Here is a 25000-nt window from a genome sequence, read left to right as displayed (position 1 = left end):
TAGGAGCGGTAGTATTGTATGGGTGTGTGTGTGCGTGCACTACCTGAGGGAGTGCCGGTAGGAGCGGTAGTATTGTATGGGTGTGTGTGTGCGTGCGCTACCTGAGGGAGTGCCGGTAGGAGCGGTAGTATTGCTGGATGAGGACCGCTGCTCTGCGACTCTGTTGGAACTTCCTCTGCTCGTGGAAACTCCGGAACCGGCTCTGGATCAGGATGGCAGCCAGGGTCATCCTCTTATAAAGTGCATACTGAGGGATGGACGGTGAGAGTGATGTTAGAAAGGCTTAAAGGTATATTCAGTGATTTTACTTAATTCAAATATCACTTATTTTTTCTTTTTTTCTGGATAATCCTCCCTACTAGTACTATAGAGTGTGCTGACCATATAAGGAGTTCCTCCCTGTCCCCAGTGAGCCCCTGGGGTCAAAAAACCCTAGTTTCAGTTTTGGTGGCGGGTAGCAAAGCCTTCATCCAATCAGGATGAGAGGGGCCTTCCTCCAATCATGATCGACTGGGGGCGGGCCTTGGTGCACATGCTGTTGGCCTGTTGCACTTCCCCCCACTGTAGAGCGTGTGCATGTGCACATTTTGTTACCGGGGTGGACTGGGTGGTTTTCCAAATCACCCAAATCACTGAATGCTCCTTTAATATCTGTGTACTGTATATCCTTACGTTGTTGTCCCAGACAGCTCTGAAGAGGTTGGACGTGTAGGTCATTCTGCTACAAAGCTCCATCTCAATGTTCTTCTTCGTATTATTATAATGTTTTTATCACATGATTTTTGTAACCCCTTTTCTTTCTATTTTTCACCAGTGCCAGTGTTACTGTATCTAATGTAAATCCTGGGCTCTATACTCTCCCTCTGCCAACCTGGGGAGAGCAACGGACTAACGGACTGACCTCATGCTTCCTTCAATGCATGAGGAGTCCAATTAAGCCGCATCTTTTCACCTGGTTGACAATGTATATGTACTGTTTTCTCATGCCAATAAAGCTCATTTATTTGAATTGAATTGAATTGAATTGAATTGAATTGAATTGAATTGAATTGAATTGAATTGAATTGAATGAACTGAACTGAACTGAACTGAACTGAACTGAACTGAACTGAACTGAACTGAACTGAACTGAATTGAATTGAATTGAATTGAATTGAATTGAATTGAATTGAATTGAACTGAATTGATACCTGTTTGTATCTCTTGTAACAGCGCTGGATCACCGCTGCAATCTCTTTGCGTTGTTCCTGAATGGGTCCCTAGAGAGAGAATCACATCATGTCAACATGCCTGTTCTAGCACTCAACATGCATTCATTATAATTAAAACGCCTTGAGTCATGGCATCAAAATATACATAGAGTAAAAGCACAAGTTTTTTGCAAAAGCATTTCAAACGTGCAGATTGGTAATTTTTTTTAATAGCTGCACGACACCACGGAAATAGAAGATCTACAAGCTACAGCCCTTTAAATAGAAGATCTACAAGCTACAGCCATTTAAATAGAAGATCTACAAGCTGCAGCCCTTTAAATAGAAGATCTACAAGCTACAGCCCTTTAAATAGAAGATCTACAAGCTACAGCCATTTAAATAGAAGATCTACAAGCTACAGCCCTTTAAATAGAAGATCTACAAGCTACAGCCCTTTAAATAGAAGATCTACAAGCTGCAGCCCTTTAAATAGAAGATCTACAAGCTACAGCCCTTTAAATAGAAGATCTACAAGCTGCAGCCCTTTAAATAGAAGATCTACAAGCTGCAGCCCTTTAAATAGAAGATCTACAAGCTACAGCCCTTTAAATAGAAGATCTACAAACTACAGCCCTTTTAGATCTACAAGCTACAGCCCTTTCAGCGCAGGAGGCTCCACAGCAGTGTTGTTTTTGGCAGCAAATTTAGATGTTTTGTTTGTCATAGTCTGTTGAATAGTTTTCAGTTAGTTGTAGTCCCAGTTTTAGTCGACTAAATATAATAAGATTTTACTCGACTAAATCTACGGTTGATTTAGTCGGCTAAAATGTATTTTGGCGGGCCTTGATGCCGTCGTAATGACTTGTAGATCGGCTATTTTCAGCATGCAACCAATTATTGTAAAATGACTTAAACTTGATCTCCTGTCCACTAGTCCCTTCCAAACATTTTAGTGTCGTTTTTATTTGTTGACTAAATAGTTTTTTTGTCTTAGTTTTAGTCATCATAGCTTAGTTTTCATGTAGTTTCCATTTAGTTTTCGTCATTGGAAAAAAGGTAGTCGACGAACATTTTTCGTCTTAGTTTTAGTCGACGAAATCATCCCTGCTCCGCGGTATACCTTGTGTTTTCGGAGGGCGTGCAGAGCGTGCCTGATGCTGTCACAGAGCTCCCTCTGCTCCGCCTCGGTCATGGCCAGACCACGGGACGAGTGTTGGGCTTCTTTCCGCCGTTCCTGCTTGACGGCGCCGGCGCAGAGCAAGGCGCTCCAGTCGGACATGAGGCCCTGCTTCATGGCGCTCTCCTCGGACCCCCCGTGGAGAGGGGCGCGCGGCCTGGTGGCGCTGGGAGGGGGAGGAGTCAGCTGGGTCTTGGTGGAATACAGAAACCTGGACGAAGAAGAGATAAGCAACGTTAATTCCTACGCCGTTTTGATCAGCAGAAAGGAGTGAACCAAATGGACCCTTATAGATTTAACTCTTGAAAGCGTACCCTAACCCGTGCCTGAAGAAGCTTGCAAGACCGAAACGTTGCTTTGACTCATTTTACACTCTCAAGAGTTAAATTACTGTTAATTAAACATCTGCATTACTTAACTTCTACACAAAAGTCTACACAATTTGAGGATGTAGAAGAATTGTTATCTGTCGTCTCTCCTGTGCTACAGTACCAACATCAATCATGGAATTGTGGACAAAATCTTATCCAACGATAACAAAATATATATATATTGTATATGTGGTAAGACATCACCTGAGCTCATTTTGCGCAATAGAGAGGGATGGATGAGAGAGAGAGAGAGAGAGACGGAGCAAGGGAGAGGGAGAGTGAACCCGAACCCTAAAGTACAAATACCTACAGAATTAAGTACATTACTTAAGTAAATGTACTTAGTTACTCTCCACCTCTGGTACTACTATATATGGCACAGACATCAAAGACACACACGTGGTGGCCTCTCACCTCTCCACTTCGCCCAGGTAGCCCGCTAGCGAGCCCACGATGCTGCGGCCCGTTCCCACGCTCTGTGGGGCCATCTCCGTCTCCATGGCAACCGAGGCCTCCTGTTTGATCCTGCCCGGCGACGCCTCCATGATGTGTTCGGCCAGCATGGCCATGTCAGCCTGCGCGCGCGCACACACACACACACACACACACACACACACACACACACACACACACACACACACACACACACACACACACACACACACACACACACACACACACACACACACACACACACACACACACAGCGCTGTATAAATTGTACGGTTAAGGTTGCAACACGTCTGCGACGCATTGAGAGCTTAGGCTGTTTTCGCTGCTCAATGTGCTTCCATATAAAGACCAGCTCAGTGGCCTTGTGGTTAGAGTGTCCGCCCTGAGACTGGGAGGTCGGGGTTCGATCCCCGGCCGGGTCATACCAAAGACTCAAAAAATGGGACCCAGGGCCTCCCTGCTTGACACTCAGCATCAAGGGTTGGATTGGGGGTAAGTCCCTGTGACATGACATAGCGTCATGTCCAGGGGGTTTACTTGTACATCACACTACAGAAACAGGAGATAGGCTCCTGCCCTTTGGGCCTCATGGCTCGGCAAGGCTACTTACATGTAAATGACTGAAATCAGTCTGAGAACGTTAATCCATGCACGCACGCACGCACGCACGCACCACACTCATCTGAAATTGCCAGTCAGCCAAACAGGTTTGTTTCTTTGATTTTTTTTTCTTTTGTTTTTTTGAGGGAGCTTCGCACATTTTATCAGCTAAAAAAAGCAGCAAATGCACATTGAAAACATGCTGGCTCACCATTCATGTCAGATAGGCTGACAGGGCAGTTTTTACACACTGTGGCTTGTAGTCGAGAAGTTAAAGCGATGATTTATTTTTATGCATTTTATGTTACAGATTACGTATATTCATAATAGTACTGTTATATGTTACAGATTACGTATATTCATAATAGTACTGTTATATGTTACAGATTACGTATATTCATAATAGTACTGTTATATGTTACAGATTACGTATATTCATAATAGTACTGTTATATGTTACAGATTACGTATATTCATAATAGTACTGTTATATGTTACAGATTACGTATATTCATAATAGTACTGGCTCAGATTACGTATATTCATAATAGTACTGGCTCAGATCAGATTACGTATATTCATAATAGTACTGGCTCAGATTACGTATATTCATAATAGTACTGGCTCAGAATCAGATTACGTATATTCATAATAGTACTGGCTCAGAATCAGATTACGTATATTCATAATAGTACTGGCTCAGAATCAGATTACGTATATTCATAATAGTACTGGCTCAGATTACGTATATTCATAATAGTACTGGCTCAGATCAGATTACGTATATTCATAATAATACTGTCTCAGAATCGAATTGTCAAAAAATAAATAATGGATCATTCAATAGGCCTTTTGAATGTAATAGGATTGCTCCACTGGAGCATTTTGGAATTTAAAACTTGTTAAAACTTGTTTAACTGGAATGGACATTTCCATTATTATTGCTGTATTCCTTACAGGAACAATACAGACATCGGTCACATGAACATTTCACGACCACCTCCTTCAATCCTGTGGGCTTCAAATAAACATGCAAGGTCCTACTGCAATCATTTTACAATTTTAGGCATTTAGCAGACACTCTAAAGACCAAACCACACCAGTCCCAACTCCTTGCTACTACTCACAACCAAATATAAAGGATAGAGTGAGGTCAGGACTAGGGATGGAGCTCGTTAATGTTTATTGATAACGATCACCTTATTGATCAGGCTTATCGAGCCGGGTTCTTATCGAGTCCACTATCGAGCATTTTCTATTATTTTGTGGAAAGACGGGAGACAATACATTCTGAACAGAACCAGTATCTTTTACTAGGGCCTTCACATACAGTACTTTACTAACAGACAGAAGGCAATTGACCTTTTTACCAATAAAATAATATTAAAGAAACTGTTAACTGGTTAATATATGGTCCGCCACTTTAAAAGCGTAATTGTGTTACTGTTTACCCGGACAGCGCTGGTTGGCATTTATTTCTTGATCGCCTCTTGTCTTGATTGTTTAAACATGACCGGGCCACTATGCCGCTATGCTCCATAACAGGCTTGATAAGCCCAAAGCTTATTGATAACGTGAGTACCCGTCAATAAGCTTCTTATGGGATATTTCCGGGTATCGGTTATCGAGCTCCATCCCTAGTCAGGAGTTGCTTGTGGTGAATCATTGGTGCACTTTGGGCTTCAAACAGAAGCCTGTCCTATTATATACCTGCAGGTCCTCTGCGTGCTCCTGATAGGTCAGCAGCTGTGACTCCTCCCCCCTGTCGGACAGGACTCTCTGGCGCAGGTGATTGGCCAGCCTCTCTTTACCCAGGATCCTCCTGGCCAGGCTGCGCCGTCCCAACGCCTGCCTCAGACTCCACCTGGTGGCAGACCACAGTTATTACGCCTGCCTCAGACTCCAGACCACAGTCACAATTATTACACCATGATCGCCAAATCGCAATTGTTTGAAATAATCGTAATTATTTTTTCCTTTGAATCGTTACAATTTTTTTTTTATAGATTTTCAAGCATTTAAAAAAAATTGTGGAAATAGCAGATCGGCTATTTACAATATTATTATAATTATTTTTTTGAGTAGAAACTAGAAATGGACCCTTCGTCAACTCAAACCCAAAAGCGATTGTCCCATGATGCCACTACGAATCACCGGTTCTTATTCATAATGTTCAACTTTAATTTAATGTGTTTATCTCCAATTCCTTGTCCCAGATGGCATTTCTGGTCAAAACAAGGTTTATTCCACGGCCCAGAGCCGACGTTGTGATGGTTGCGAGGAGGCTTTCTCGCCACTGAGCGTGGAACTGAGAGTGGATGCGACAACAGAACACACACAGCAGTAGTAAACATTTGTAACATCCGGGTTGCAGGTTTTGGCTCTTCAAAATAAGGGGTTTATTTTAACGCCGTTATACACCCAACACTGAACGCGAGATGGTTCCAGAATGATATTGATGGATGAACGTGCGTTGGTGACGTCCCCTACCTGGTGGCCCCTCCGGACCCCCTGATCCTGGCCTGCAGGTTGGAGAGTGGAGTGGCTGGGGGGAGCTGAGGCCTGTTGGGGCCGGAGGAGGCTGGGGGGAGCTGAGGCCTGTTGGGGCCGGAGGAGGAGGCGAGAGGGGATGGCGTGCTCCGAAAGCTGGGGTTGTTGTTGTTGGAGGAGGGCTCAGTGTGCTGGGCGGGCGGGTTGGGTAGAAGAGACCTGGGGGGAAAGAATGCTCACAATTACCGTATCGCAGAGATTTCAATTGAAATTATCCTCAGTCCATAAAGCAATAACACCCTTTACCCCAAACCTAATGGGTTGATGGGTGTAGGTAAACACCCTTTACCCCAAACCTAAAGGGTTGATGGGTGTAGGTAAACACCCTTTACCCCAAACCTAAAGGGTTGATGGGTGTAGGTAAACACCCTTTACCCCAAACCTACTGGGTTGATGGGTGTAGGTAATGGGTGTAGGTAAACACCCTTTACCCCAAACCTACTGGGTTGATGGGTGTAGGTAATGGGTGTAGGTAAACACCCTTTACCCCAAACCTACTGGGTTGATGGGTGTAGGTAATGGGTGTAGGTAAACACCCTTTACCCCAAACCTACTGGGTTGATGGGTGTAGGTAAACACCCTTTACCCCAAACCTACTGGGTTGATGGGTGTAGGTAAACACCCTTTACCCCAAACCTAATAGGTTGATGGGTGTAGGTAATGGGTGTAGGTAAACACCCTTTACCCCAAACCTACTGGGTTGATGGGTGTAGGTAATGGGTGTAGGTAAACACCCTTTACCCCAAACCTACTGGGTTGATGGGTGTAGGTAATGGGTGTAGGTAAACACCCTTTACCCCAAACCTACTGGGTTGATGGGTGTAGGTAATGGGTGTAGGTAAACACCCTTTACCCTTACATTTAGTAAGTATAGTAAGACTAAAACACAAGTGCCCAGATTCTTCTTCAACAAAGATGGCGAAAGCAAACATTCTTTGTTCTGTCCTGTACAGAACACTGAAGTCCTTAAACCAGAGACGTAACTGCATACAGCAACGGGCGAGTCTTAACCGGCCACACATGTAAAATGGTAAATGCAAGGTACCAACCAGCACATCAGGAGCAATTTGGGGTTCAGTGTCTTGCTCAAGGACACTTCGACACTAACTCTGGGGGAGCCCGGGTTCGAGCTGGCGACCTTGCGGTTACCATCCGGGAACTCTACCCCTGAGCCACCGCCGCCATGTCTGGCTGTCAGTCCCCGGGGAGGAATTAGCTTTTGTTGAGCTGCAAATTCAGCACATCCTAAAAGCCTCTATAGTAGAGTAGAGTGTATACTAAACATACTTGTGAAGAGCACTTTTGGCATGCTCATATTTCAGCATATCTACAAGCTCACTTGCGTTGCAAAGCGTTGCGAACTTGTAGATCGGCTATTTTTGTGGTTAACAAAAGTGTAATTTTAAGTTTGAAGCATATCTTGATTATCACGATAAAATCGTCAATCGCAATTTACGTTTGCCACAACAATGGTGTGACGTGTTAATTTCCCATAATCGTCCCATCCTTAATCCCTACCTTGGCGTGGCCGTGGCGGGGTTTGTCGGGACGGAGTTGTGGAGGACAGAGTTGGCGGTGGTGGTGTTGGCTAGCTGCTGCTGCTGCTGCTGCTGCTGCTGGGCGTCAGGGCTGGGCTTGAGCCTCTTGGCGGGAGGGGGTCCTCCGTGCTCCCCCTGGTTGCTCTGGGGGTCCCGGGGTCCGCTAGCCTGGCTCCAGCCCTGAGCGTTGGCCTGGAGGCTGCCCTCCCCCCGCCTGGCTCGCCTCAGCTCTGGAGACACAGAGACCCTGGGTAAATAACCGGCACTAAGACAAAAAATGAGCATCGCGCCTGTCACAGACATGCGCAGAGCAAGTTCAGTCAAGGACTATTAAATGAGGACAGGAAGCGAATAGATCGTACGGTGGACTCCATGTTGCTCCCTGGAAGGAAAGATACATGTGCAATGGGCTATATGCAGCCAACACTTATGCGTTCAGCTTCCTTGGTCTCAATTGCGCATGTTTCTTTCCTTCCAGGGAGCAACATGGAGTCCTCCGTCTTCACTTCCTAACCTTATTTAATTAACCTTGAGTTCAGTCAGGAAACTTGGTGCAGTTGTCGGCGGCAGTTCAGTGCCCCTCAAAAGAATTCAGACGGGGTAAAAAAAAGAAATCACACTTGAGTGAAGTGGGAGGTTTTTTTTATCATGATAACCATGTATGATGATGAAGTCACCCACTTAGGCCTACGTCATTTTCCATTGATTTGGCAATTTGATGTACTTAGCCACACACATGACATCATACAAAGTCCATAGACTTAGTCACACTCAAAGCCAGGCATTGGAGTGGCAAGCGCCCCTCAAAAAAGATATACTAAGGTGCTCTATTGAAGTGGAATCTGAGCTCAGAACATTCCAACCTTGACTTGGGCTGAAAACCTTACGCCCAAATACGGAGTAGTGATGTCATACTGTACATGAGTGATGTCATAAAGTGGTGGTCACATGGAGTCTGCTTTAGTTGACTCAATGTTTTCGTGTTCTGTTTTTCTTTCTTTTAGTGATCTGTATAATGGGAATTATGAAAATGAGAATACTACACTGTTTTAAACACTCTCATATGAGTCATCCACTCAAAGGACAAGTAGTGACCCTTTACACCTCACAGATATGGAGAAGCAAGACCCTTTACACCTCACAGATATGGAGAAGCAAGACCCTTTACACCTTACAGATATGGAGAAGCAAGACCCTTTACACCTTACAGATATGGAGAAGCAAGACCCTTTACACCTTACAGATATGGAGAAGCAAGACCCTTTACACCTTACAGATATGGAGAAGCAAGACCCTTTACACCTTACAGATATGGAGAAGCAAGACCCTTTACACCTCACAGATATGGAGAAGCAAGACCCTTTACACCTTACAGATATGGAGAAGCAAGACCCTTTACACCTTACAGATATGGAGAAGCAAGACCCTTTACACCTTACAGATATGGAGAAGCAAGACCCTTTACACCTTACAGATATGGAGAAGCAAGACCCTTTACACCTTACAGATATGGAGAAGCAAGGCTTTCACATGTTGGTGTTTGTTTGTCAGACAAAGTATTCTTACACAGCTCCTTGTTTGACCATGTCCACTAACCACACCTCCAGTGTATTGATGGTCTATCCTTGTTTGACCATGTCCACTAACCACACCTCCAGTGTATTGATGGTCTCTCCTTGTTTGACCATGTCCACTAACCACACCTCCAGTGTATTGATGGTCTATCCTTGTTTGACCATGTCCTCTAACCACACCTCCAGTGTATTGATGGTCTCTCCTTGTTTGACCATGTCCACTAACCACACCTCCAGTGTATTGATGGTCTATCCTTGTTTGACCATGTCCTCTAACCACACCTCCAGTGTATTGATGGTCTCTCCTTGTTTATAAAAGAGACACTCGTATGGATCTCAGGAGGCTGCGTTGAGGATGATACGATCTCCCATCATGCAACAGCACATAGAGTCCATTGGACCCGCTGGGCCTTTCCCTTTGGGCTCAACCTTCTTCCAGAAGAAGGTCTCTGGGCTGAATTTCCACAGATCATTGAAGTTCTCCATATCTAGACTGGTGTTGTTATAGTTCCAGCCACCAAATATGTACAGCTCTCCATTGTAGGTAAAGGCTGAATGACCGACGCGTCCTTCTGGAAGAAGCTGTGCAGAAGGCGTGTTCAGCCAATGGTTGGTCTCTGTGTCAAACACTCTGATGCTGTTGTAGTACTCAACCTCACCCCCCCAGCCCCCAAATACAAACATCTTTGTCCCGATGATGGTGGCAGAGTGGAGGCTTGAAGCAGGTGGTGGAGTTCCTCTGGTCTCAATTAAAGTCCAGAACATTGTGCTGGTGTCCAACTTGTACATGTCATTATTGTGTGTAGTCAGCTGGTTGTATCCTCCACGGATAAACATGACCTTCACCAGGACACAGGCTGAGTGGTAGCACTTACCCTCTGGAACGGTGCCAGTAACCCCGCCAGGTTTCAACCACGTGTGGGTGTCGACATCAAACGCATAAAGGACATTGCAGAAAGGCCAGCCTCCCCAGATGTACACTGTATCTCCTATCAGCACAGCTGTGTGACCGGGGCGCATGGATGGAACCTCAAGGTGACCGTCTCCTCTTCCAGGTTTCACTGGAGGTAACTTAATCCAGCATAAAGACACCGTGTTGAAGACATGGACGTCAATCTGTTCCATCAGGTCGTGGGTCCATTCATTATAGAGGCCTCCAAAGGAATACAGTCTGTTCCTCACTGCTACAGCACCATGATAGGCTCACTTTGGTCCTCCTGTTTTGGAAGCGGTCCAACACAACATCTGTCTGTCTGTCTGTCTGTCTGTCTGTCTGTCTGTCTGTCTGTCTGTCTGTCTGTCTGTCTGTCTGTCTGTCTGTCTGTCTGTCTGTCTGTCTGTCTGTCTGTCTCTTCTCTCTCTCGACGTCTACGGTCATTTTCAACACGGTGCATAATATCTTATATCTTCTGGTGTGAAATCACACACGACACAAACTGTTCCCATGCACGCCTTAACGACGCCAATTCGCACAGCAATTCTCATCTGCACCTTTTGACTCTGATCTGGCGATACCAGGAAAATGGTCTATGTGTCATATCCTGCTATACTTGTGGGGACATTTGGTCTTCATATTCTGCTATACTTGTGCGGACATTTGGCCCTCATATCCTGCTATACTTGTGGGGACATTTGGTCTTCATATTCTGCTATACTTGTGCGGACATTTGGCCCTCATATTCTGCTATACTTGTGGGGACATTTGGTCCTCATATCCTGCTATACTTGTGGGGACATTTGGTCTTCATATTCTGCTATACTTGTGGGGACATTTGGTCCTCATATTCTGCTATACTTGTGGGGACATTTGGTCCTCATATTCTGCTATACTTGTGGGGACATTTGGTCCTCATATTCTGCTATACTTGTGGGGACATTTGGTCCTCATATTCTGCTATACTTGTGGGGACATTTGGTCCTCACTAGTGCAAGGGAATTTACCTTCGTTTGAGATCTGTGTAAAGGAGCAGTTCACCCCTAAAAAAGTGACTTATTTTCTATCAATTACACACCCCATGAAGCCTTGGATTCAATGCAGGTCAATTCAACAGTCGACGTCGACGCAGGAGCGAGCCCGGCAGGAGTTAACCCTAAACCTTTCAGATACATTATCTACATGAATGAATATAACCAACCATATTATAACTATACGATGAAATGGGAGTTAAATGCTGCAATTTGACAAAATATGACTCCTAACGTCATTGTGGGACTCATACAATGTCCCTGGGACTCATCTAAAAGACCACCCCTGGGTCCCGGGACCCATTACATTGAAAACCTATTTACATCACTGCCATGGGTGTCTCCCATTTGTGGCAGCGGTGGCCGAACGGATTGCGGAGCGGTCTTGATACCGGAAGGTCGCCAGTTCGAATCAGCGCTCCGACACGTTAAAATTACCAACGCTGAAGTGCCCTTGAACAAGGCATTGAACCACTACGATGAAATGTTCTATGAGCAGGGCCTGGCTGGAAACAAGTTCTTGAGCTTAGCCCAGATACCCTGGGTAAATATAGTAATTATTTAATTTAATTTAATTTCCCATTTCACATAATTATTAGGAGATCATATGGGGGGACCCTGGTAAAAACAAAACAAAAAACAAAGCATTTTGGTGTGCTATCAAAACCAATTGCTTTTAGCTTGTTAACCAGTATGGAGTGGTTCACGGTGTCAAAAGCCTTTTTGAGGTCCAGCATGACCATGCCGCAGTATTTGCCAGCATCCACCTCGTGTTTGATGTGGTCACTCAGATAGAGAAGGCATGTGTCAGTGGAGTGGGATGTTCTGAAGCTGGATTGAAATTCGTACATTATTTATTTTTGTGGCAAGATACTTTTCAACCTGTTCATAGGTTGAAAAGTATAGGTCATAGGTCTATTTTTTCCATCACTTTCGAGATGGAGCTAAGAATAGAATTGAGCTAAGAATTGCCGGGGTCTAATTTTCTCCTTTTCTTATGCAGGGGGGTTACTTTGGCCAGTTTGAAATCTTGGGGGACCTGCCCCTGTTTGATGGTTTTATTATGTGGTGATGATTGGAGCTATAGAGATGGCCGAGTCTCTGAGGCCAGTGGCCTTGTGGGGTTGGAGGGCACTCTGTTTTTTAAGTACCTCCTCCGTTGTTACCCTTGCTAGTTTAAAATCATCTAGGGTTTTGTAGAAGGCTTTGATGTGCTCTACACCAGGGGTTCTCAACGTTTTTGGCCGGGGACCCCTGAAAATGCTTTGGCAATATCTCGGGACCCCCGCCCCGCCCCGCCCCCTCCCGACCCCCAATATAAATTGACTGCTACAATAACCTTAACCCATTTTGGGCGGGAACCCCTTTTGGTGTTTTAAGCATTATATTATAATTTAGCTAATGAAAAATAGCAGATCTACAAGCTCATAGCGCGCCACCGAGTGGCACGCTACGAGCTTGTAGGTCTGCTATTTTTTAAAAACCGTGAAAAAAAAATCATTATTTTTTTTTTTTGAAAATAATTTGGGGACCCCCTAAAATAATTTGGCGACCCCCCGAGGGGTCGCGACCCACGGGTTGAGAACCCCTGCTCTACACCAAAGCGCCCAGAGTGGGAGGGCAGTTTGTTAACGCGCTGCGACACGGTGTGAGCTTGTAGATCGGCTATTTTCAGCATGCAACTAAGTGTAAAATGACTTATACTGCATATCTTGTCCACTAGTGCCTTCCTGACATTTTAGCCTAGTTTTTATTTAATTTCCATTTAGTTTTCGTCAGTGGAAAAAGGTAGTCTTAGTTTCGTCTTAGTTTTAGTCGACGAAAACAACACCGTGGTGAAGATCGCACCTGAGTTTGAGTTAGGAGGCGGGCTGTTGCTTAGGCCACTGGGCTGTGATTGGCCGCTCCACCTGTCCATCCAGGTCTCGGCGCTCTGACTGTGAGCCGGGGGAGAGGCCTGCTGCAGCTGTTCCAGAAGCTCGGCCAATCGGGTGTGGCCCCGCGAGCGAGCGATGTTGAGTGGCAGGCGGCCCAGCGAATCGGGAATGGCCAGCGCTCGGGGGTCCCACTGATAGAGCACCAAGGCCGCCTCGGTGTGACCCAGAGCACACGCCCACATCTGAAGAGAGAGAGAGAGAGAGAGAGACATGGGAGAACACAGGTCACACAGGTCACACACGCACACGCACGCACACACACACACACACACACACACACACACACACACACACACACACACACACACACACACACACACACACACACACACACACACACACACACACACACACACACACACACACACACACACACACACACACACACACACACACACACACACACACACACACACACAGACTTGATGGCTTACCAGTGGGGTGCAGGAGAAGTGGTCCACGTTAAGTGGGTCGACTTCCAGCTCCAGGTCTATACTGTCAGCATGCTTAGTGCTGAAGGACAAACAATGACAGTCAGTACAGTCGCAGTACCATGATGCTTATAGCTTAGTGCTGAAGGACAACACAAGGACAGTCAGTACAGTACCATCCGTACATATGGGTCGTGGCTGGGTCGGGGCTGGGTGAGTTCAGTCGAAGTGCTATTTCACTGTGGCTGGGTCGGGCTGGGTGAGTTCAGTACAGAAGTGCTATTTCACTGTGGCTGGGTCGGGCTGGGTGAGTTCAGTCGAAGTGCTATTTCACTGTGGCTGGGTCGGGCTGGGTGAGTTCAGTACAGAAGTGCTATTTCACTGTGGCTGGGTCGGGCTGGGTGAGTTCAGTACAGAAGTGCTATTTCACTGTGGCTGGGTCGGGCTGGGTGAGTTCAGTACAGAAGTGCTATTTCACTGTGGCTGGGTCGGGCTGGGTGAGTTCAGTACAGAAGTGCTGTTTCACTGTGGCTGGGTCGGGCTGGGTGAGTTCAGTACAGAAGTGCTATTTCACTGTGGCTGGGTCGGGCTGGGTGACATTATTTACTATTCTGTCCATATCAGGTTATAACTCGGACGGGGCGGATTCCCTTTAGGGCGGCTCGGTGGCGTCTCTCTCCCATGAGTCCCTTTAGGGCGGCTCGGTGGCGTCTCTAGTGGTCAAGTTGGGTAGAGACGGCGCTCCTCCGTCATTGTCTATGGGGAGGATTTCCGTGTGTACGGATATTTGGATTTTCTAGGCGTGTATGCACAGAATTCACCCTTTGTCAGCCTTCTGATTGGTCCCTGACTGACTAACCAGCAGGCTGTCAGCCTTCTGATTGGTCCCTGACTGACTAACCAGCAGGCTCTTTCTGCCTTGTTCCGCCCCCTGGTTCCGCCTTGTTTATGTTGAATTTGCTAAAACATATTTTTTGGAAAAGAAAACCAACATGACATGCCCTGCAGTCACCGTGCTGCACCTGTGATGTTCTTTTTTACTGACACCAAGTTTAAAATAAGAATTGAACTCACAGAATATCAACATGAAGCAACTGAAAAACATGTTATTTCAATGGTAGTGGATGGAGAGAGAGAGGATTTTTGTCCAACCACGAAACGGCAACCAATGGGCGGGACTTGACAAAGGGTGAATTGCAATTCCATGCTATTTCCCCGTGTTTGGGTGAGACCGGGTAGGATGACCATGCAGGCTAATGGAAAGCGGAACCTTTCCGTGCGTGTTCTCAGACTTACCGCCAGCGTATGAGCGTCTGGATGAGGCCGGCGTAGCCCTGCGCCGCGGCCAGGTGCAGTAAGGTCATTCCTCGGGAGCTCTTGGTGTGGACCAGCTGGTTGGAGGAGACCCAGCACGGCTGGGACATCATCTTCTCACACACCACCACCACGCGGCCCTCGAACGAACCCTGCTCGGGGGAGAGCTGCGGGGAGAGGGAGAGAGAGAGAGAAGAAAGGAGATGGATTTAAAACCTGTGTGTGCGTGCGTGCGTGCGTGCGTGCGTGCGTGCGTGTATAACCGCCAGCGTTCAAACGCCCTGGGATTATTCCACAGAGTATTTTAGATGTGAGCTAACAGTACATGACATGAGTGCAAAATGCTCGGGCAGGACGATCCTCTTCCTTGTCGTGTCTAAGCGCGGAAAGATCAAGAATTCGGTTTGGCAAATTGACTTTCATGTTTATTTTTCTCTGTTTTCATGTTTCATGTTTTCATGTTTCCATCACAGGTCTGCATTTCAACCTATTTGTCTCGTCAAGTATTTTTTCACTTTTACAATTTCTTTGCTGTCTTGTCCCATTAAAACCGATAAAACATCTGCGTCATTTTGGACTTTATAGCATTGGTTATTAAAAGAAAATAGCAGATGTACAAGCTCACAGCGCTTCGTAATATATCTAATCCAATATCTTTAAAAATAAAATTGAAAGATATTGGTTAAAGGCCCCCCTCCTCACCTGAGGCTGGTGGTCACTGGCTCCTCCCCCCTCCACTCCTCCTCCTCCTCCTCCCTCCTCCCCCCTCCTCACCTGAGGCTGGTGGTCACTGGCTCCTCCCCCCTCCACTCCTCCTCCTCCTCCCCCGCCCTTGGTGCTCACCTGAGGCTGGTGGTCACTGGCTCCTCCCCCCTCCACTCCTCCCCCCTCCTCCCCCCTCCTCACCTGAGGCTGGTGGTCACTGGCTCCTCCCCCCTCCACTCCTCCTCCCCCTCCTCCCTCCTCCCCCCTCCTCACCTGAGGCTGGTGGTCACTGGCTCCTCCCCCCTCCACTCCTCCTCCTCCTCCTCCCCCGCCCTTGGTGCTCACCTGAGGCTGGTGGTCACTGGCTCCTCCCCCCTCCACTCCTCCTCCTCCTCCTCCTCCCCCGCCCTTGGTTGCCATGGTTTCCGAGCCGGGGTTCTGGTTGTGGATCTCGGCCATCCTCTGCTCCATCTGCTCCAGACGCTCCAGGATGGACATCCTGAACTGGGTATCTATGGAGACACGAGAGGGACAAACAGGGCTGTGAACTGGGTATCTATGGGGACACGGGAGGGACAAACAGAGCCGTTAACTACGGGGTGTCTATGGGGACGCAGGAGGGACAAACAGAGCCGTTAACTACAGGGTGTCTATGGGGACACAGGAGGGACAAACAGGACTGTGAACTGGGTATCTATGGAGACACGGGAGGGACAAACAGAGCCGTTAACTACAGGGTGTCTATGGGACACGGGAGGGACAAACAGAGCCGTTAACTACAGGGTGTCTATGGGACACGGGAGGGACAAACAGAGCCGTTAACTACAGGGTGTCTATGGGACACGGGAGGGACAAACAGAGCCGTTAACTACAGGGTGTCTATGGGACACGGGAGGGACAAACAGCCGTTAACTACAGGGTGTCTATGGGACACGGGAGGGACAAACAGGGCTGTGAACTGGGTATCTACGGAGGCACGGGAGGGACAAACAGGGCTGTGAACTGGGTATCTACGGAGGCACGGGAGGGACAAACAGGGCTGTGAACTGGGTATCTACGGAGGCACGGGAGGGACAAACAGGACTGTGAACTGGGTATCTACGGAGGCACGGGAGGGAAAAACAGAGCCGTGAGATGGTGGTGGTGGAAAGTGTCTGTTTAAGTACAACTTTGAGGTACTTTTACTGTAGTATTTCCAATGTTCTGTGCTTTCACTTCTACGCTACTGTAACCCAGAGGCACACATTATACTTTTTACTCCACTCTGCAAATATATGTTACAGAAGAGGGATGTCTGAGTCCTTACATGTCTGTTATTTAACCAGAAGAGGGATGTCTGAGTCCTTATATGTCTGTTATTTAACCAGAAGAGGGATGTCTGAGTCCTTACATGTCTGTTATTTAACCAGAAGAGGGATGTCTGAGTCCTTACATGTCTGTTATTTAACCAGAAGAGGGATGTCTGAGTCCTTACATGTCTGTTATTTAACCAGAAGAGGGATGTCTGAGTCCTTACATGTCTGTTATTTAACCAGAAGAGGGATGTCTGAGTCCTTACATGTCTGTTATTTAACCAGAAGAGGGATGTCTGAGTCCTTACATGTCTGTTATTTAACCAGAAGAGGGATGTCTGAGTCCTTACATGTCTGTTATTTAACCAGAAGAGGATGTCTGAGTCCTTACATGTCTGTTATTTAACCAGAAGAGGATGTCTGAGTCCTTACATGTCTGTTATTTAACCAGAAGAGGGATGTCTGAGTCCTTACATGTCTGTTATTTAACCAGAAGAGGATGTCTGAGTCCTTACATGTCTGTTATTTAACCAGAAGAGGATGTCTGAGTCCTTACATGTCTGTTATTTAACCAGAAGAGGGATGTCTGAGTCCTTATATGTCTGTTATTTAACCAGAAGAGGATGTCTGAGTCCTTATATGTCTGTTATTTAACCAGAAGAGGGATGTCTGAGTCCTTATATGTCTGTTATTTAACCACGGAAAACGTTTGAGAGACAAACACTGCTGTGTGACACGATTCTTCTTTTGACACGATTTGTTTTAGGCTTTTCTGCCCTCTACTGATCTCTTCTGCCTCTACTGATCTCTTCTGCCTCTACTGATCTCTTCTGCCTCTACTGATAGTACCAAGTGAAGAGAAGAGAAGTGAAGTGAAAATAAAGAAAAATATGAAGAATTTGAAACCACCATTAATAACTCATCACTTCAATATGTTCTGGGAGAACAGCCCAAATGCACATTTTTGGCAGCAAAATACATGTGGAGTTGTCGTCAACTGAGGGACAGCCAGTGGACAGAAGAACCAGGTATATCTGGCTGAACAGGGTCATTAAGTTGCTGTTATGTTTCTGTTTGTTCATTTATTTTCATTGTTACTGTTTTGCTTGTTGTTCATTATTGTTGGGATGTTTGTTGTTGTCTCTGTGTGCGCAATGTTGACATTTGTTTTATTGTATGTATGCTTTGGCAATGTAAAACATATTTATCATGCCAATAATATATTTCAATTTTATTTCTTTAGAGGATAGCCCCTTGAGTTGTATCAACTCGTTTTAGAGGGGGTCCTCGGGCAAAGCCTTTTGAAATTGTAATTGAGAGGGAGAGACACGCTGCAAAGGTCGTCATGAACGGGACTCGAACACGCAACGTGCTGCTGTCAGGCCAGAGCCTATATGTGGCATGATGTGCCTGGACCGCTAGGCCAGCGGGCGCCCTGTGTGACACGTTTCTGATATACGTTTTGGCAGTGGTGGAAAGTAACTAAGTACGTTTACTTAAGTACTGTACTTAAGTACAATTTGGAGGTATTTGTACTTTACTTGAGTATTTCCAATCTCCAGTACTTTTACTTCTACTCCACTACATCCCAGAGCCAAAATGTGTACTTTTACTCCACTACAATTATTTGTTACTAGTTACTGGAGATTTTAATTTTGATTAGAAAACATACATTAACCACTTCAACCCTATACATTTCGGCCATTTGAAAATAGCCGATCGCATTGAGAGCTTGTAGATCGGCTATTTTCAATTGATTTTCTACATATTTTGAACTTGTGAACTCTGCAATATGAATACTTTTACTTTTAGTACTTTAAGTACATTTTGATGCCGATACTTTTGTACTTTTACTCAAGTACATTTTCAATTCCGTACTTTTACTTGTAACGAAGTAGTTCTAAATTGCAGTATTGGTACTTTTACTTAAGTAAAACTATTGAGTATACTTTTTCCACCACTGTGTTTTGGTATATGTTTGTGGAGGTCCAGTCAGACTCCAGGGGTGAACATGTCATCCCTGTATGTCTGTGGAGGTCCAGTCAGACTCCAGGGGTGAACATGTCACCCCTGTATGTGTGTGGAGGTCCAGAGTGACTCCAGGGGTGAACATGTCACCCCTGTATGTGTGTGGAGGTCCAGAGTGACTCCAGGGGTGAACATGTCACCCCTGTATGTGTGTGGAGGTCCAGTCAGACTCCAGGGGTGAACATGTCACCCCTGTATGTCTGTGGAGGTCCAGTCAGACTCCAGGGGTGAACATGTCACCCCTGTATGTGTGTGGAGGTCCAGAGTGACTCCAGGGGTGAACATGTCACCCCTGTATGTGTGTGGAGGTCCAGAGTGACTCCAGGGGTGAACATGTCACCCATGTATGTGTGTGGAGGTCCAGAGTGACTCCAGGGGTGAACATGTCACCCCTGTATGTCTGTGGAGGTCCAGTCAGACTCCAGGGGTGAACATGTCACCCCTGTATGTGTGTGGAGGTCCAGAGTGACTCCAGGGGTGAACATGTCACCCCTGTATGTGTGTGGAGGTCCAGAGTGACTCCAGGGGTGAACATGTCACCCCTGTATGTCTGTGGAGGTCCAGTCAGACTCCAGGGGTGAACATGTCACCCCTGTATGTGTGTGGAGGTCCAGTCAGACTCCAGGGGTGAACATGTCACCCCTGTATGTCTGTGGAGGTCCAGTCAGACTCCAGGGGTGAACATGTCACCCCTGTATGTGTGTGGAGGTCCAGAGTGACTCCAGGGGTGAACATGTCACCCCTGTATGTTTGTGGAGGTCCAGAGTGACTCCAGGGGTGAACATGTCACCCCTGTATGTCTGTGGAGGTCCAGAGTGACTCCAGGGGTGAACATGTCACCCCTGTATGTGTGTGGAGGTCCAGTCAGACTCCAGGGGTGAACATGTCACCCCTGTATGTCTGTGGAGGTCCAGAGTGACTCCAGGGGTGAACATGTCACCCCTGTATGTGTGTGGAGGTCCAGTCAGACTCCAGGGGTGAACATGTCACCCATGGTGGCGTTGCTGCAGTGTTACTGCAATGCACATTATGTCATCCAACCTGCTGCTATATACCGCTCTCACTCTTATAGTCTCTCTCTCTCTCTCTCTCTCTCTCTCTCTTCTCTCTCTCTCTCTCTCTCTCTCTCTCTCTCTCTCTCAGGTCTCTGATGTGCACAAAATGAGCCAAGGTGGGAGGAGCAGCAACGCTGTGTCACAACATGCTTCCTCCTCCCCTTTCCTTCAGATGGGCCAATTAGAAGGGAGCTCTTCTGTGCCATGTGACGGAGGGAGGGGGGTGGTCTGCCGTCACCAGTGTCAGCAGCTCTATACATTCAGCTCTTCACCCCCCCCCCCCCCCCCCCCCCCCCCCCCCCAAAAAAACATGGCGAGACGCCAGAGCTAATTCGCCTAGCCTCTCGCGTAGCGACACTAATATCACTGTGTGGATATTATAGTCTCGTCCCTCTCAGCGTTAGATTTTTTCCGCAATGTCCCGCCCCATATTTGCATACTGGGCCCTGATTGGTTATAGCCTCGTTCCAGACGAATCTGGTTGGCTCGTCACCACTTCGGCCGTGAAGTTCTCCCACAATTGAGAGGAGTCAGACTTAATCTGCCCCCTGGGGCGATATGCATTGAGAGGGGCCAGACTTAATCTGCCTCATGGGGCGATATGCATTGAGAGGGGCCATACTTAATCTGCCTGGGGCGATATGCATTGAGATGGGCCATACTTAATCGAGGGCCAGACTTAATCTGCCTGGGGCAATATGCATTGAGAGGGGCCAGACTTAATCTGCCTGGGGCGATATGCATTGAGAGGGGCCAGACTTAATCTGCCTGGGGCGATATGCATTGAGAGGGGCCAGACTTAATCTGCCTGGGGCGATATGCATTGAGAGGGGCCAGACTTAATCTGCCTGGGGCGATATGCATTGAGAGGGGCCATACTTAATCTGCCTGGGGCGATATGCATTGAGAGGGGCCAGACTTAATCTGCCTGGGGCGATATGCATTGCGAGGGGCCAGACTTAATCTGCCTGGGGCGATATGCATTGAGAGGGGCCAGACTTAATCTACCTGGGGCGATATGCATTGAGAGGGGCCATACTTAACCTCCCTGGGACGATATGCATTGAGAGGGGCCAGACTTAACCTCCCTGGGGCGATATGCATTGAGAGGGGCCAGACTTAATCTCCCTGGGACGATATGCATTGAGAGGGGCCAGACTTAATCTGCCTGGGGCGATATGCATTGAGAGGGGCCAGACTTAACCTCCCTGGGGCGATAAGCATTGAGAGGGGCCATACTTAACCTCCCTGGGACGATATGCATTGAGAGGGGCCAGACTTAATCTGCCTGGGGCGATATGCATTGAGAGGGGCCATACTTAACCTCCCTGGGACGATATGCATTGAGAGGGGCCAGACTTAACCTCCCTGGGGCGATATGCATTGAGAGGGGCCAGACTTAACCTCCCTGGGGCGATATGCATTGAGAGGGGCCAGACTTAACCTCCCTGGGGCGATATGCATTGAGAGGGGCCAGACTTAATCTCCCTGGGGCGATATGCATTGCAAAGGCAGATGAAGGCTGGCTATGCAAGGCCAATAATTCACCCCCCAAAAACATGTTGTGATGAGACACCAGGGCTACATGTAATTCACCCCCAAAAACATGTTGTGATGAGACACCAGGGCTACATGTAATTCAACCCCCCAAAAACATGTTGTGATGAGACACCAGGGCTACATGTAATTCACCCCCAAAAACATGTTGTGATGAGACACCAGGGCTACATGTAATTCACCCCCAAAAACATGTTGTGATGAGACACCAGGGCTACATGTAATTCACCCCCAAAAACATGTTGTGATGAGACACCAGGGCTACATGTAATTCACCCCCAAAAACATGTTGTGATGAGACACCAGGGCTACATGTAATTCAACCCCCCAAAAACATGTTGTGATGAGACACCAGGGCTACATGTAATTCAACCCCCCAAAAACATGTTGTGATGAGACACCAGGGCTACATGTAATTCAACCCCCCAAAAACATGTTGTGATGAGACACCAGGGCTACATGTAATTCAACCCCCCAAAAACATGTTGTGATGAGACACCAGGGCTACATGTAATTCAACCCCCCAAAAACATGGTGTTGTTGTGAGACACCAGCCAGGGGCCAATTCAACATGGTGTTGTTGTGAGACACCAGCCAGGGGCCAATTCAACATGGTGCTGTTGTGAGACAGCAGCCAGGGGCCAATTCAACATTTCTTCACTGTCGGGTGTGAACCTGGCTTGCACGTCCAAAAACGTATATGAATCCAACGTAGCTCATATTTAGTCGCAAATTGCAGGCCTGGTTGGTTCAATATAACATCGCTGTCAGGAGGAAACCACTTAACTCCATTTTGAGGTTTTATTATTATTTTTATTTTTTAAAGTATTAAAAAGAGCTTCGGACAAAACCTCTTAACTCCATTGGACCCTCAAACTGTCTGCAAAAGCAGCTAACTCCATGCACCACCCCCTCTCTCATGCAAGTATAATTGACAATAATAAAACAGTATCGCATTGTTTTAAAAAATATAAGCTTTTCTTAATTTCATGGAGAAAAAATAATAATTTCCTGAAAAATGATCATTTTGGAGTTAGGTGGTTTCTCCCTGACAGCAGAGATATACAGTAGGCCTATTATAAACCCCACAGAGCTCACGGTGCGTTGTGCCACGCTGTAGGACATTAATGTACAAACAATACAAGTTACATCATTGGAGATACATGGTTTCTGCCAGACGGCAGTGATTTATAGTGCTACACTCATAGTGCTACACTTATAGAGCTACACACCATCTGTCCATTGTACCAAGACATCAGAGACACATACTTCCCACAGATTACAACCACACACGGAGATTTTGAAAACATGACCAATGACAAAAAACTCCCATATCTGCTGGGCGAAGTACAACAATGTGCAAACACAGCAGCAAGATTCGTGAGTTGCTGTGATAGGAGAAGGATATCAAACGGAACACAACCACCCTAAAGACTAATCATTGTGTATATTCCTGCACTATACCTGCATCGAGTGATCTTGGTACATAGAAATTGATCTATTGAAGATTCTGACTTTCAAATGTACATCATTTTTGTTTTGATTGTATTGCTGTATTGTTGTATTGTGCTTTCTGCTTTGGCAATATAAACGTATGTTTTCCCATGCCAATAAAGCCCTTTGAATTGAATTGAAATTGCTTGGTTTCGCTACACTTTATGTCCTTTAATATACTGTTTTAGTTACAGTGTGTTTCAGAGGGAGCCCTTACTGGAGTTTCAGGTATTTCATGGAAGTTAATAAAACAATTTGTCACTCGGCTGATTTTTCTTATTTACATCTCTATGACTCTACAGCCTACAGAGTCTCTCCTGTCACCACTCTCAGAATAAGTTGCTGCACAGCATTGAGGAGATTTTATAGCAAGACACTCGAGTTTGCCTCGGAAACAATAAAAAGAGCCACCGAGCCACGTGAATATCATTACCGTGTCTGAGAAACGTCAGTGTTTGCAAGTCGATTGTAGGTCGACCCAATGAACTACCGTATACCGTTGATAGATATGGGGCACCATTTTCGTCACCGCTAAACCCCTTATCCCTAAACTTTTGCAAAACATTTTTGAATACTTAGAATGGCCAGTCTACAAGCTCACAACGTGTCAATGTTTGTCAATGTTTGTCAATGTCAATGTTCAACATTGCAAACGAGTTGGGCTCTCCCCCTAGTGGTCGGTTTGCAATAACTCTAATGTTAGATATGTCAGAATATGGTTTGAAACCTTTATGCCCACCTCACACCATGCCTAAACACCTCACACCATGCCTAAACACCTCACACCATGCCTAAACCTTTATGCCCACCTCACACCATGCCTAAACCTTTATGCCCACCTCACACCATGCCTAAACCTTTATGCCCACCTCACACCATGCCTAAACCTTTATGCCCACCTCACACCATGCCTAAACCTCAACTTTATGCCCACCTCACACCATGCCTAAACCTTGCACAGTGCACACATCTTCATGATGTTTTATGAATTCCCTCCCAGCTATCCATGTCAGTGTACCACCAAAGCAAGCCAAACCAGCTCTGTAAAGACTGTAAACAAATATATATATTCAAATCAACAAACTCTTAGTCTATAAGATTACAATTTAGGGATTTAGCAGGTGCTCACTCTCTAGTCAATAATCAGCAAGACAGATAGACCAGGTGGACAGGATGTTTTCTGATGAATTGAACATGGAGGACCTTGATGTAAACAAGTCTTATAGTGCTTTTCTGGGTCTGACTGTACTCTTATAGCAGACCTTGTAGTGAACTGTGTGCTTACTCTACAAACTGTTAATACAATTGTCAGTCAGTCAATCAATCAATCAATCAATCAATCAATCAATCAATCAATCAATCAATCAATCAATCAATCAATCATGTAAACTGTAGCAGCACGTGGTCTGCTGTCTCACAAAGAGAAACAGAAAATTATGTAAAACCTTTTTTACAAATGGGCTAAAAGTCCATAAATAAAGTGTAGGGGTATAAATAGTGAAAAATGAAATAGTAAAGGAGTGTTTGGGGGGAACATGGTCCCATCTCCCCTCTCAAAATAACTTTAACAGATTTGTATGCACACACACGCACGCACACGCACGCACGCACGCACGCACGCACGCACACGTGTTCAGTCCATTTACACTACAGCATCAGCTTGGGACTTGTTCGAACACACATTGCACTCTTCACTATTCCCAGGATGCAACTCGTTGCTTAATTGCCAATTAAGGTCCCTCAGCTCCCATTGTTGTGAACTGTTG

At 46.3% G+C, this 25000-nt stretch overlaps 1 protein-coding gene across 1 annotated transcript in view; it reads right to left on the bottom strand.

Moving 5' to 3' along the window:
* The window catches only part of LOC306928722 (calmodulin-binding transcription activator 1-like), a gene marked incomplete at both ends in the record, with an annotated part of 178994 nt that overhangs the window by 9191 nt on the left and 144803 nt on the right, over nucleotides 1-25000 (bottom strand). Inside the window, 11 exons of the mRNA XM_079508992.1 lie at nucleotides 102-247; nucleotides 1191-1259; nucleotides 2314-2581; nucleotides 3156-3316; nucleotides 5505-5658; nucleotides 6285-6503; nucleotides 7863-8112; nucleotides 13270-13540; nucleotides 13793-13871; nucleotides 15086-15270; nucleotides 16082-16320. Of these exons, the coding sequence (XP_079365118.1) occupies nucleotides 102-247; nucleotides 1191-1259; nucleotides 2314-2581; nucleotides 3156-3316; nucleotides 5505-5658; nucleotides 6285-6503; nucleotides 7863-8112; nucleotides 13270-13540; nucleotides 13793-13871; nucleotides 15086-15270; nucleotides 16082-16320 (2041 nt within the window). The remainder of the gene's footprint in view (nucleotides 1-101; nucleotides 248-1190; nucleotides 1260-2313; nucleotides 2582-3155; nucleotides 3317-5504; nucleotides 5659-6284; nucleotides 6504-7862; nucleotides 8113-13269; nucleotides 13541-13792; nucleotides 13872-15085; nucleotides 15271-16081; nucleotides 16321-25000) is intronic.

The sequence above is a fragment of the Electrona antarctica genome, assembly GCF_951216825.1.
Source record: "Electrona antarctica genome assembly, chromosome: 8".
Taxonomy (NCBI): Eukaryota; Metazoa; Chordata; class Actinopteri; order Myctophiformes; family Myctophidae; genus Electrona; species Electrona antarctica.
Note: the sequence above shows the minus strand (reverse complement) of the source record. Positions and strands in the feature narration are given on the sequence as shown.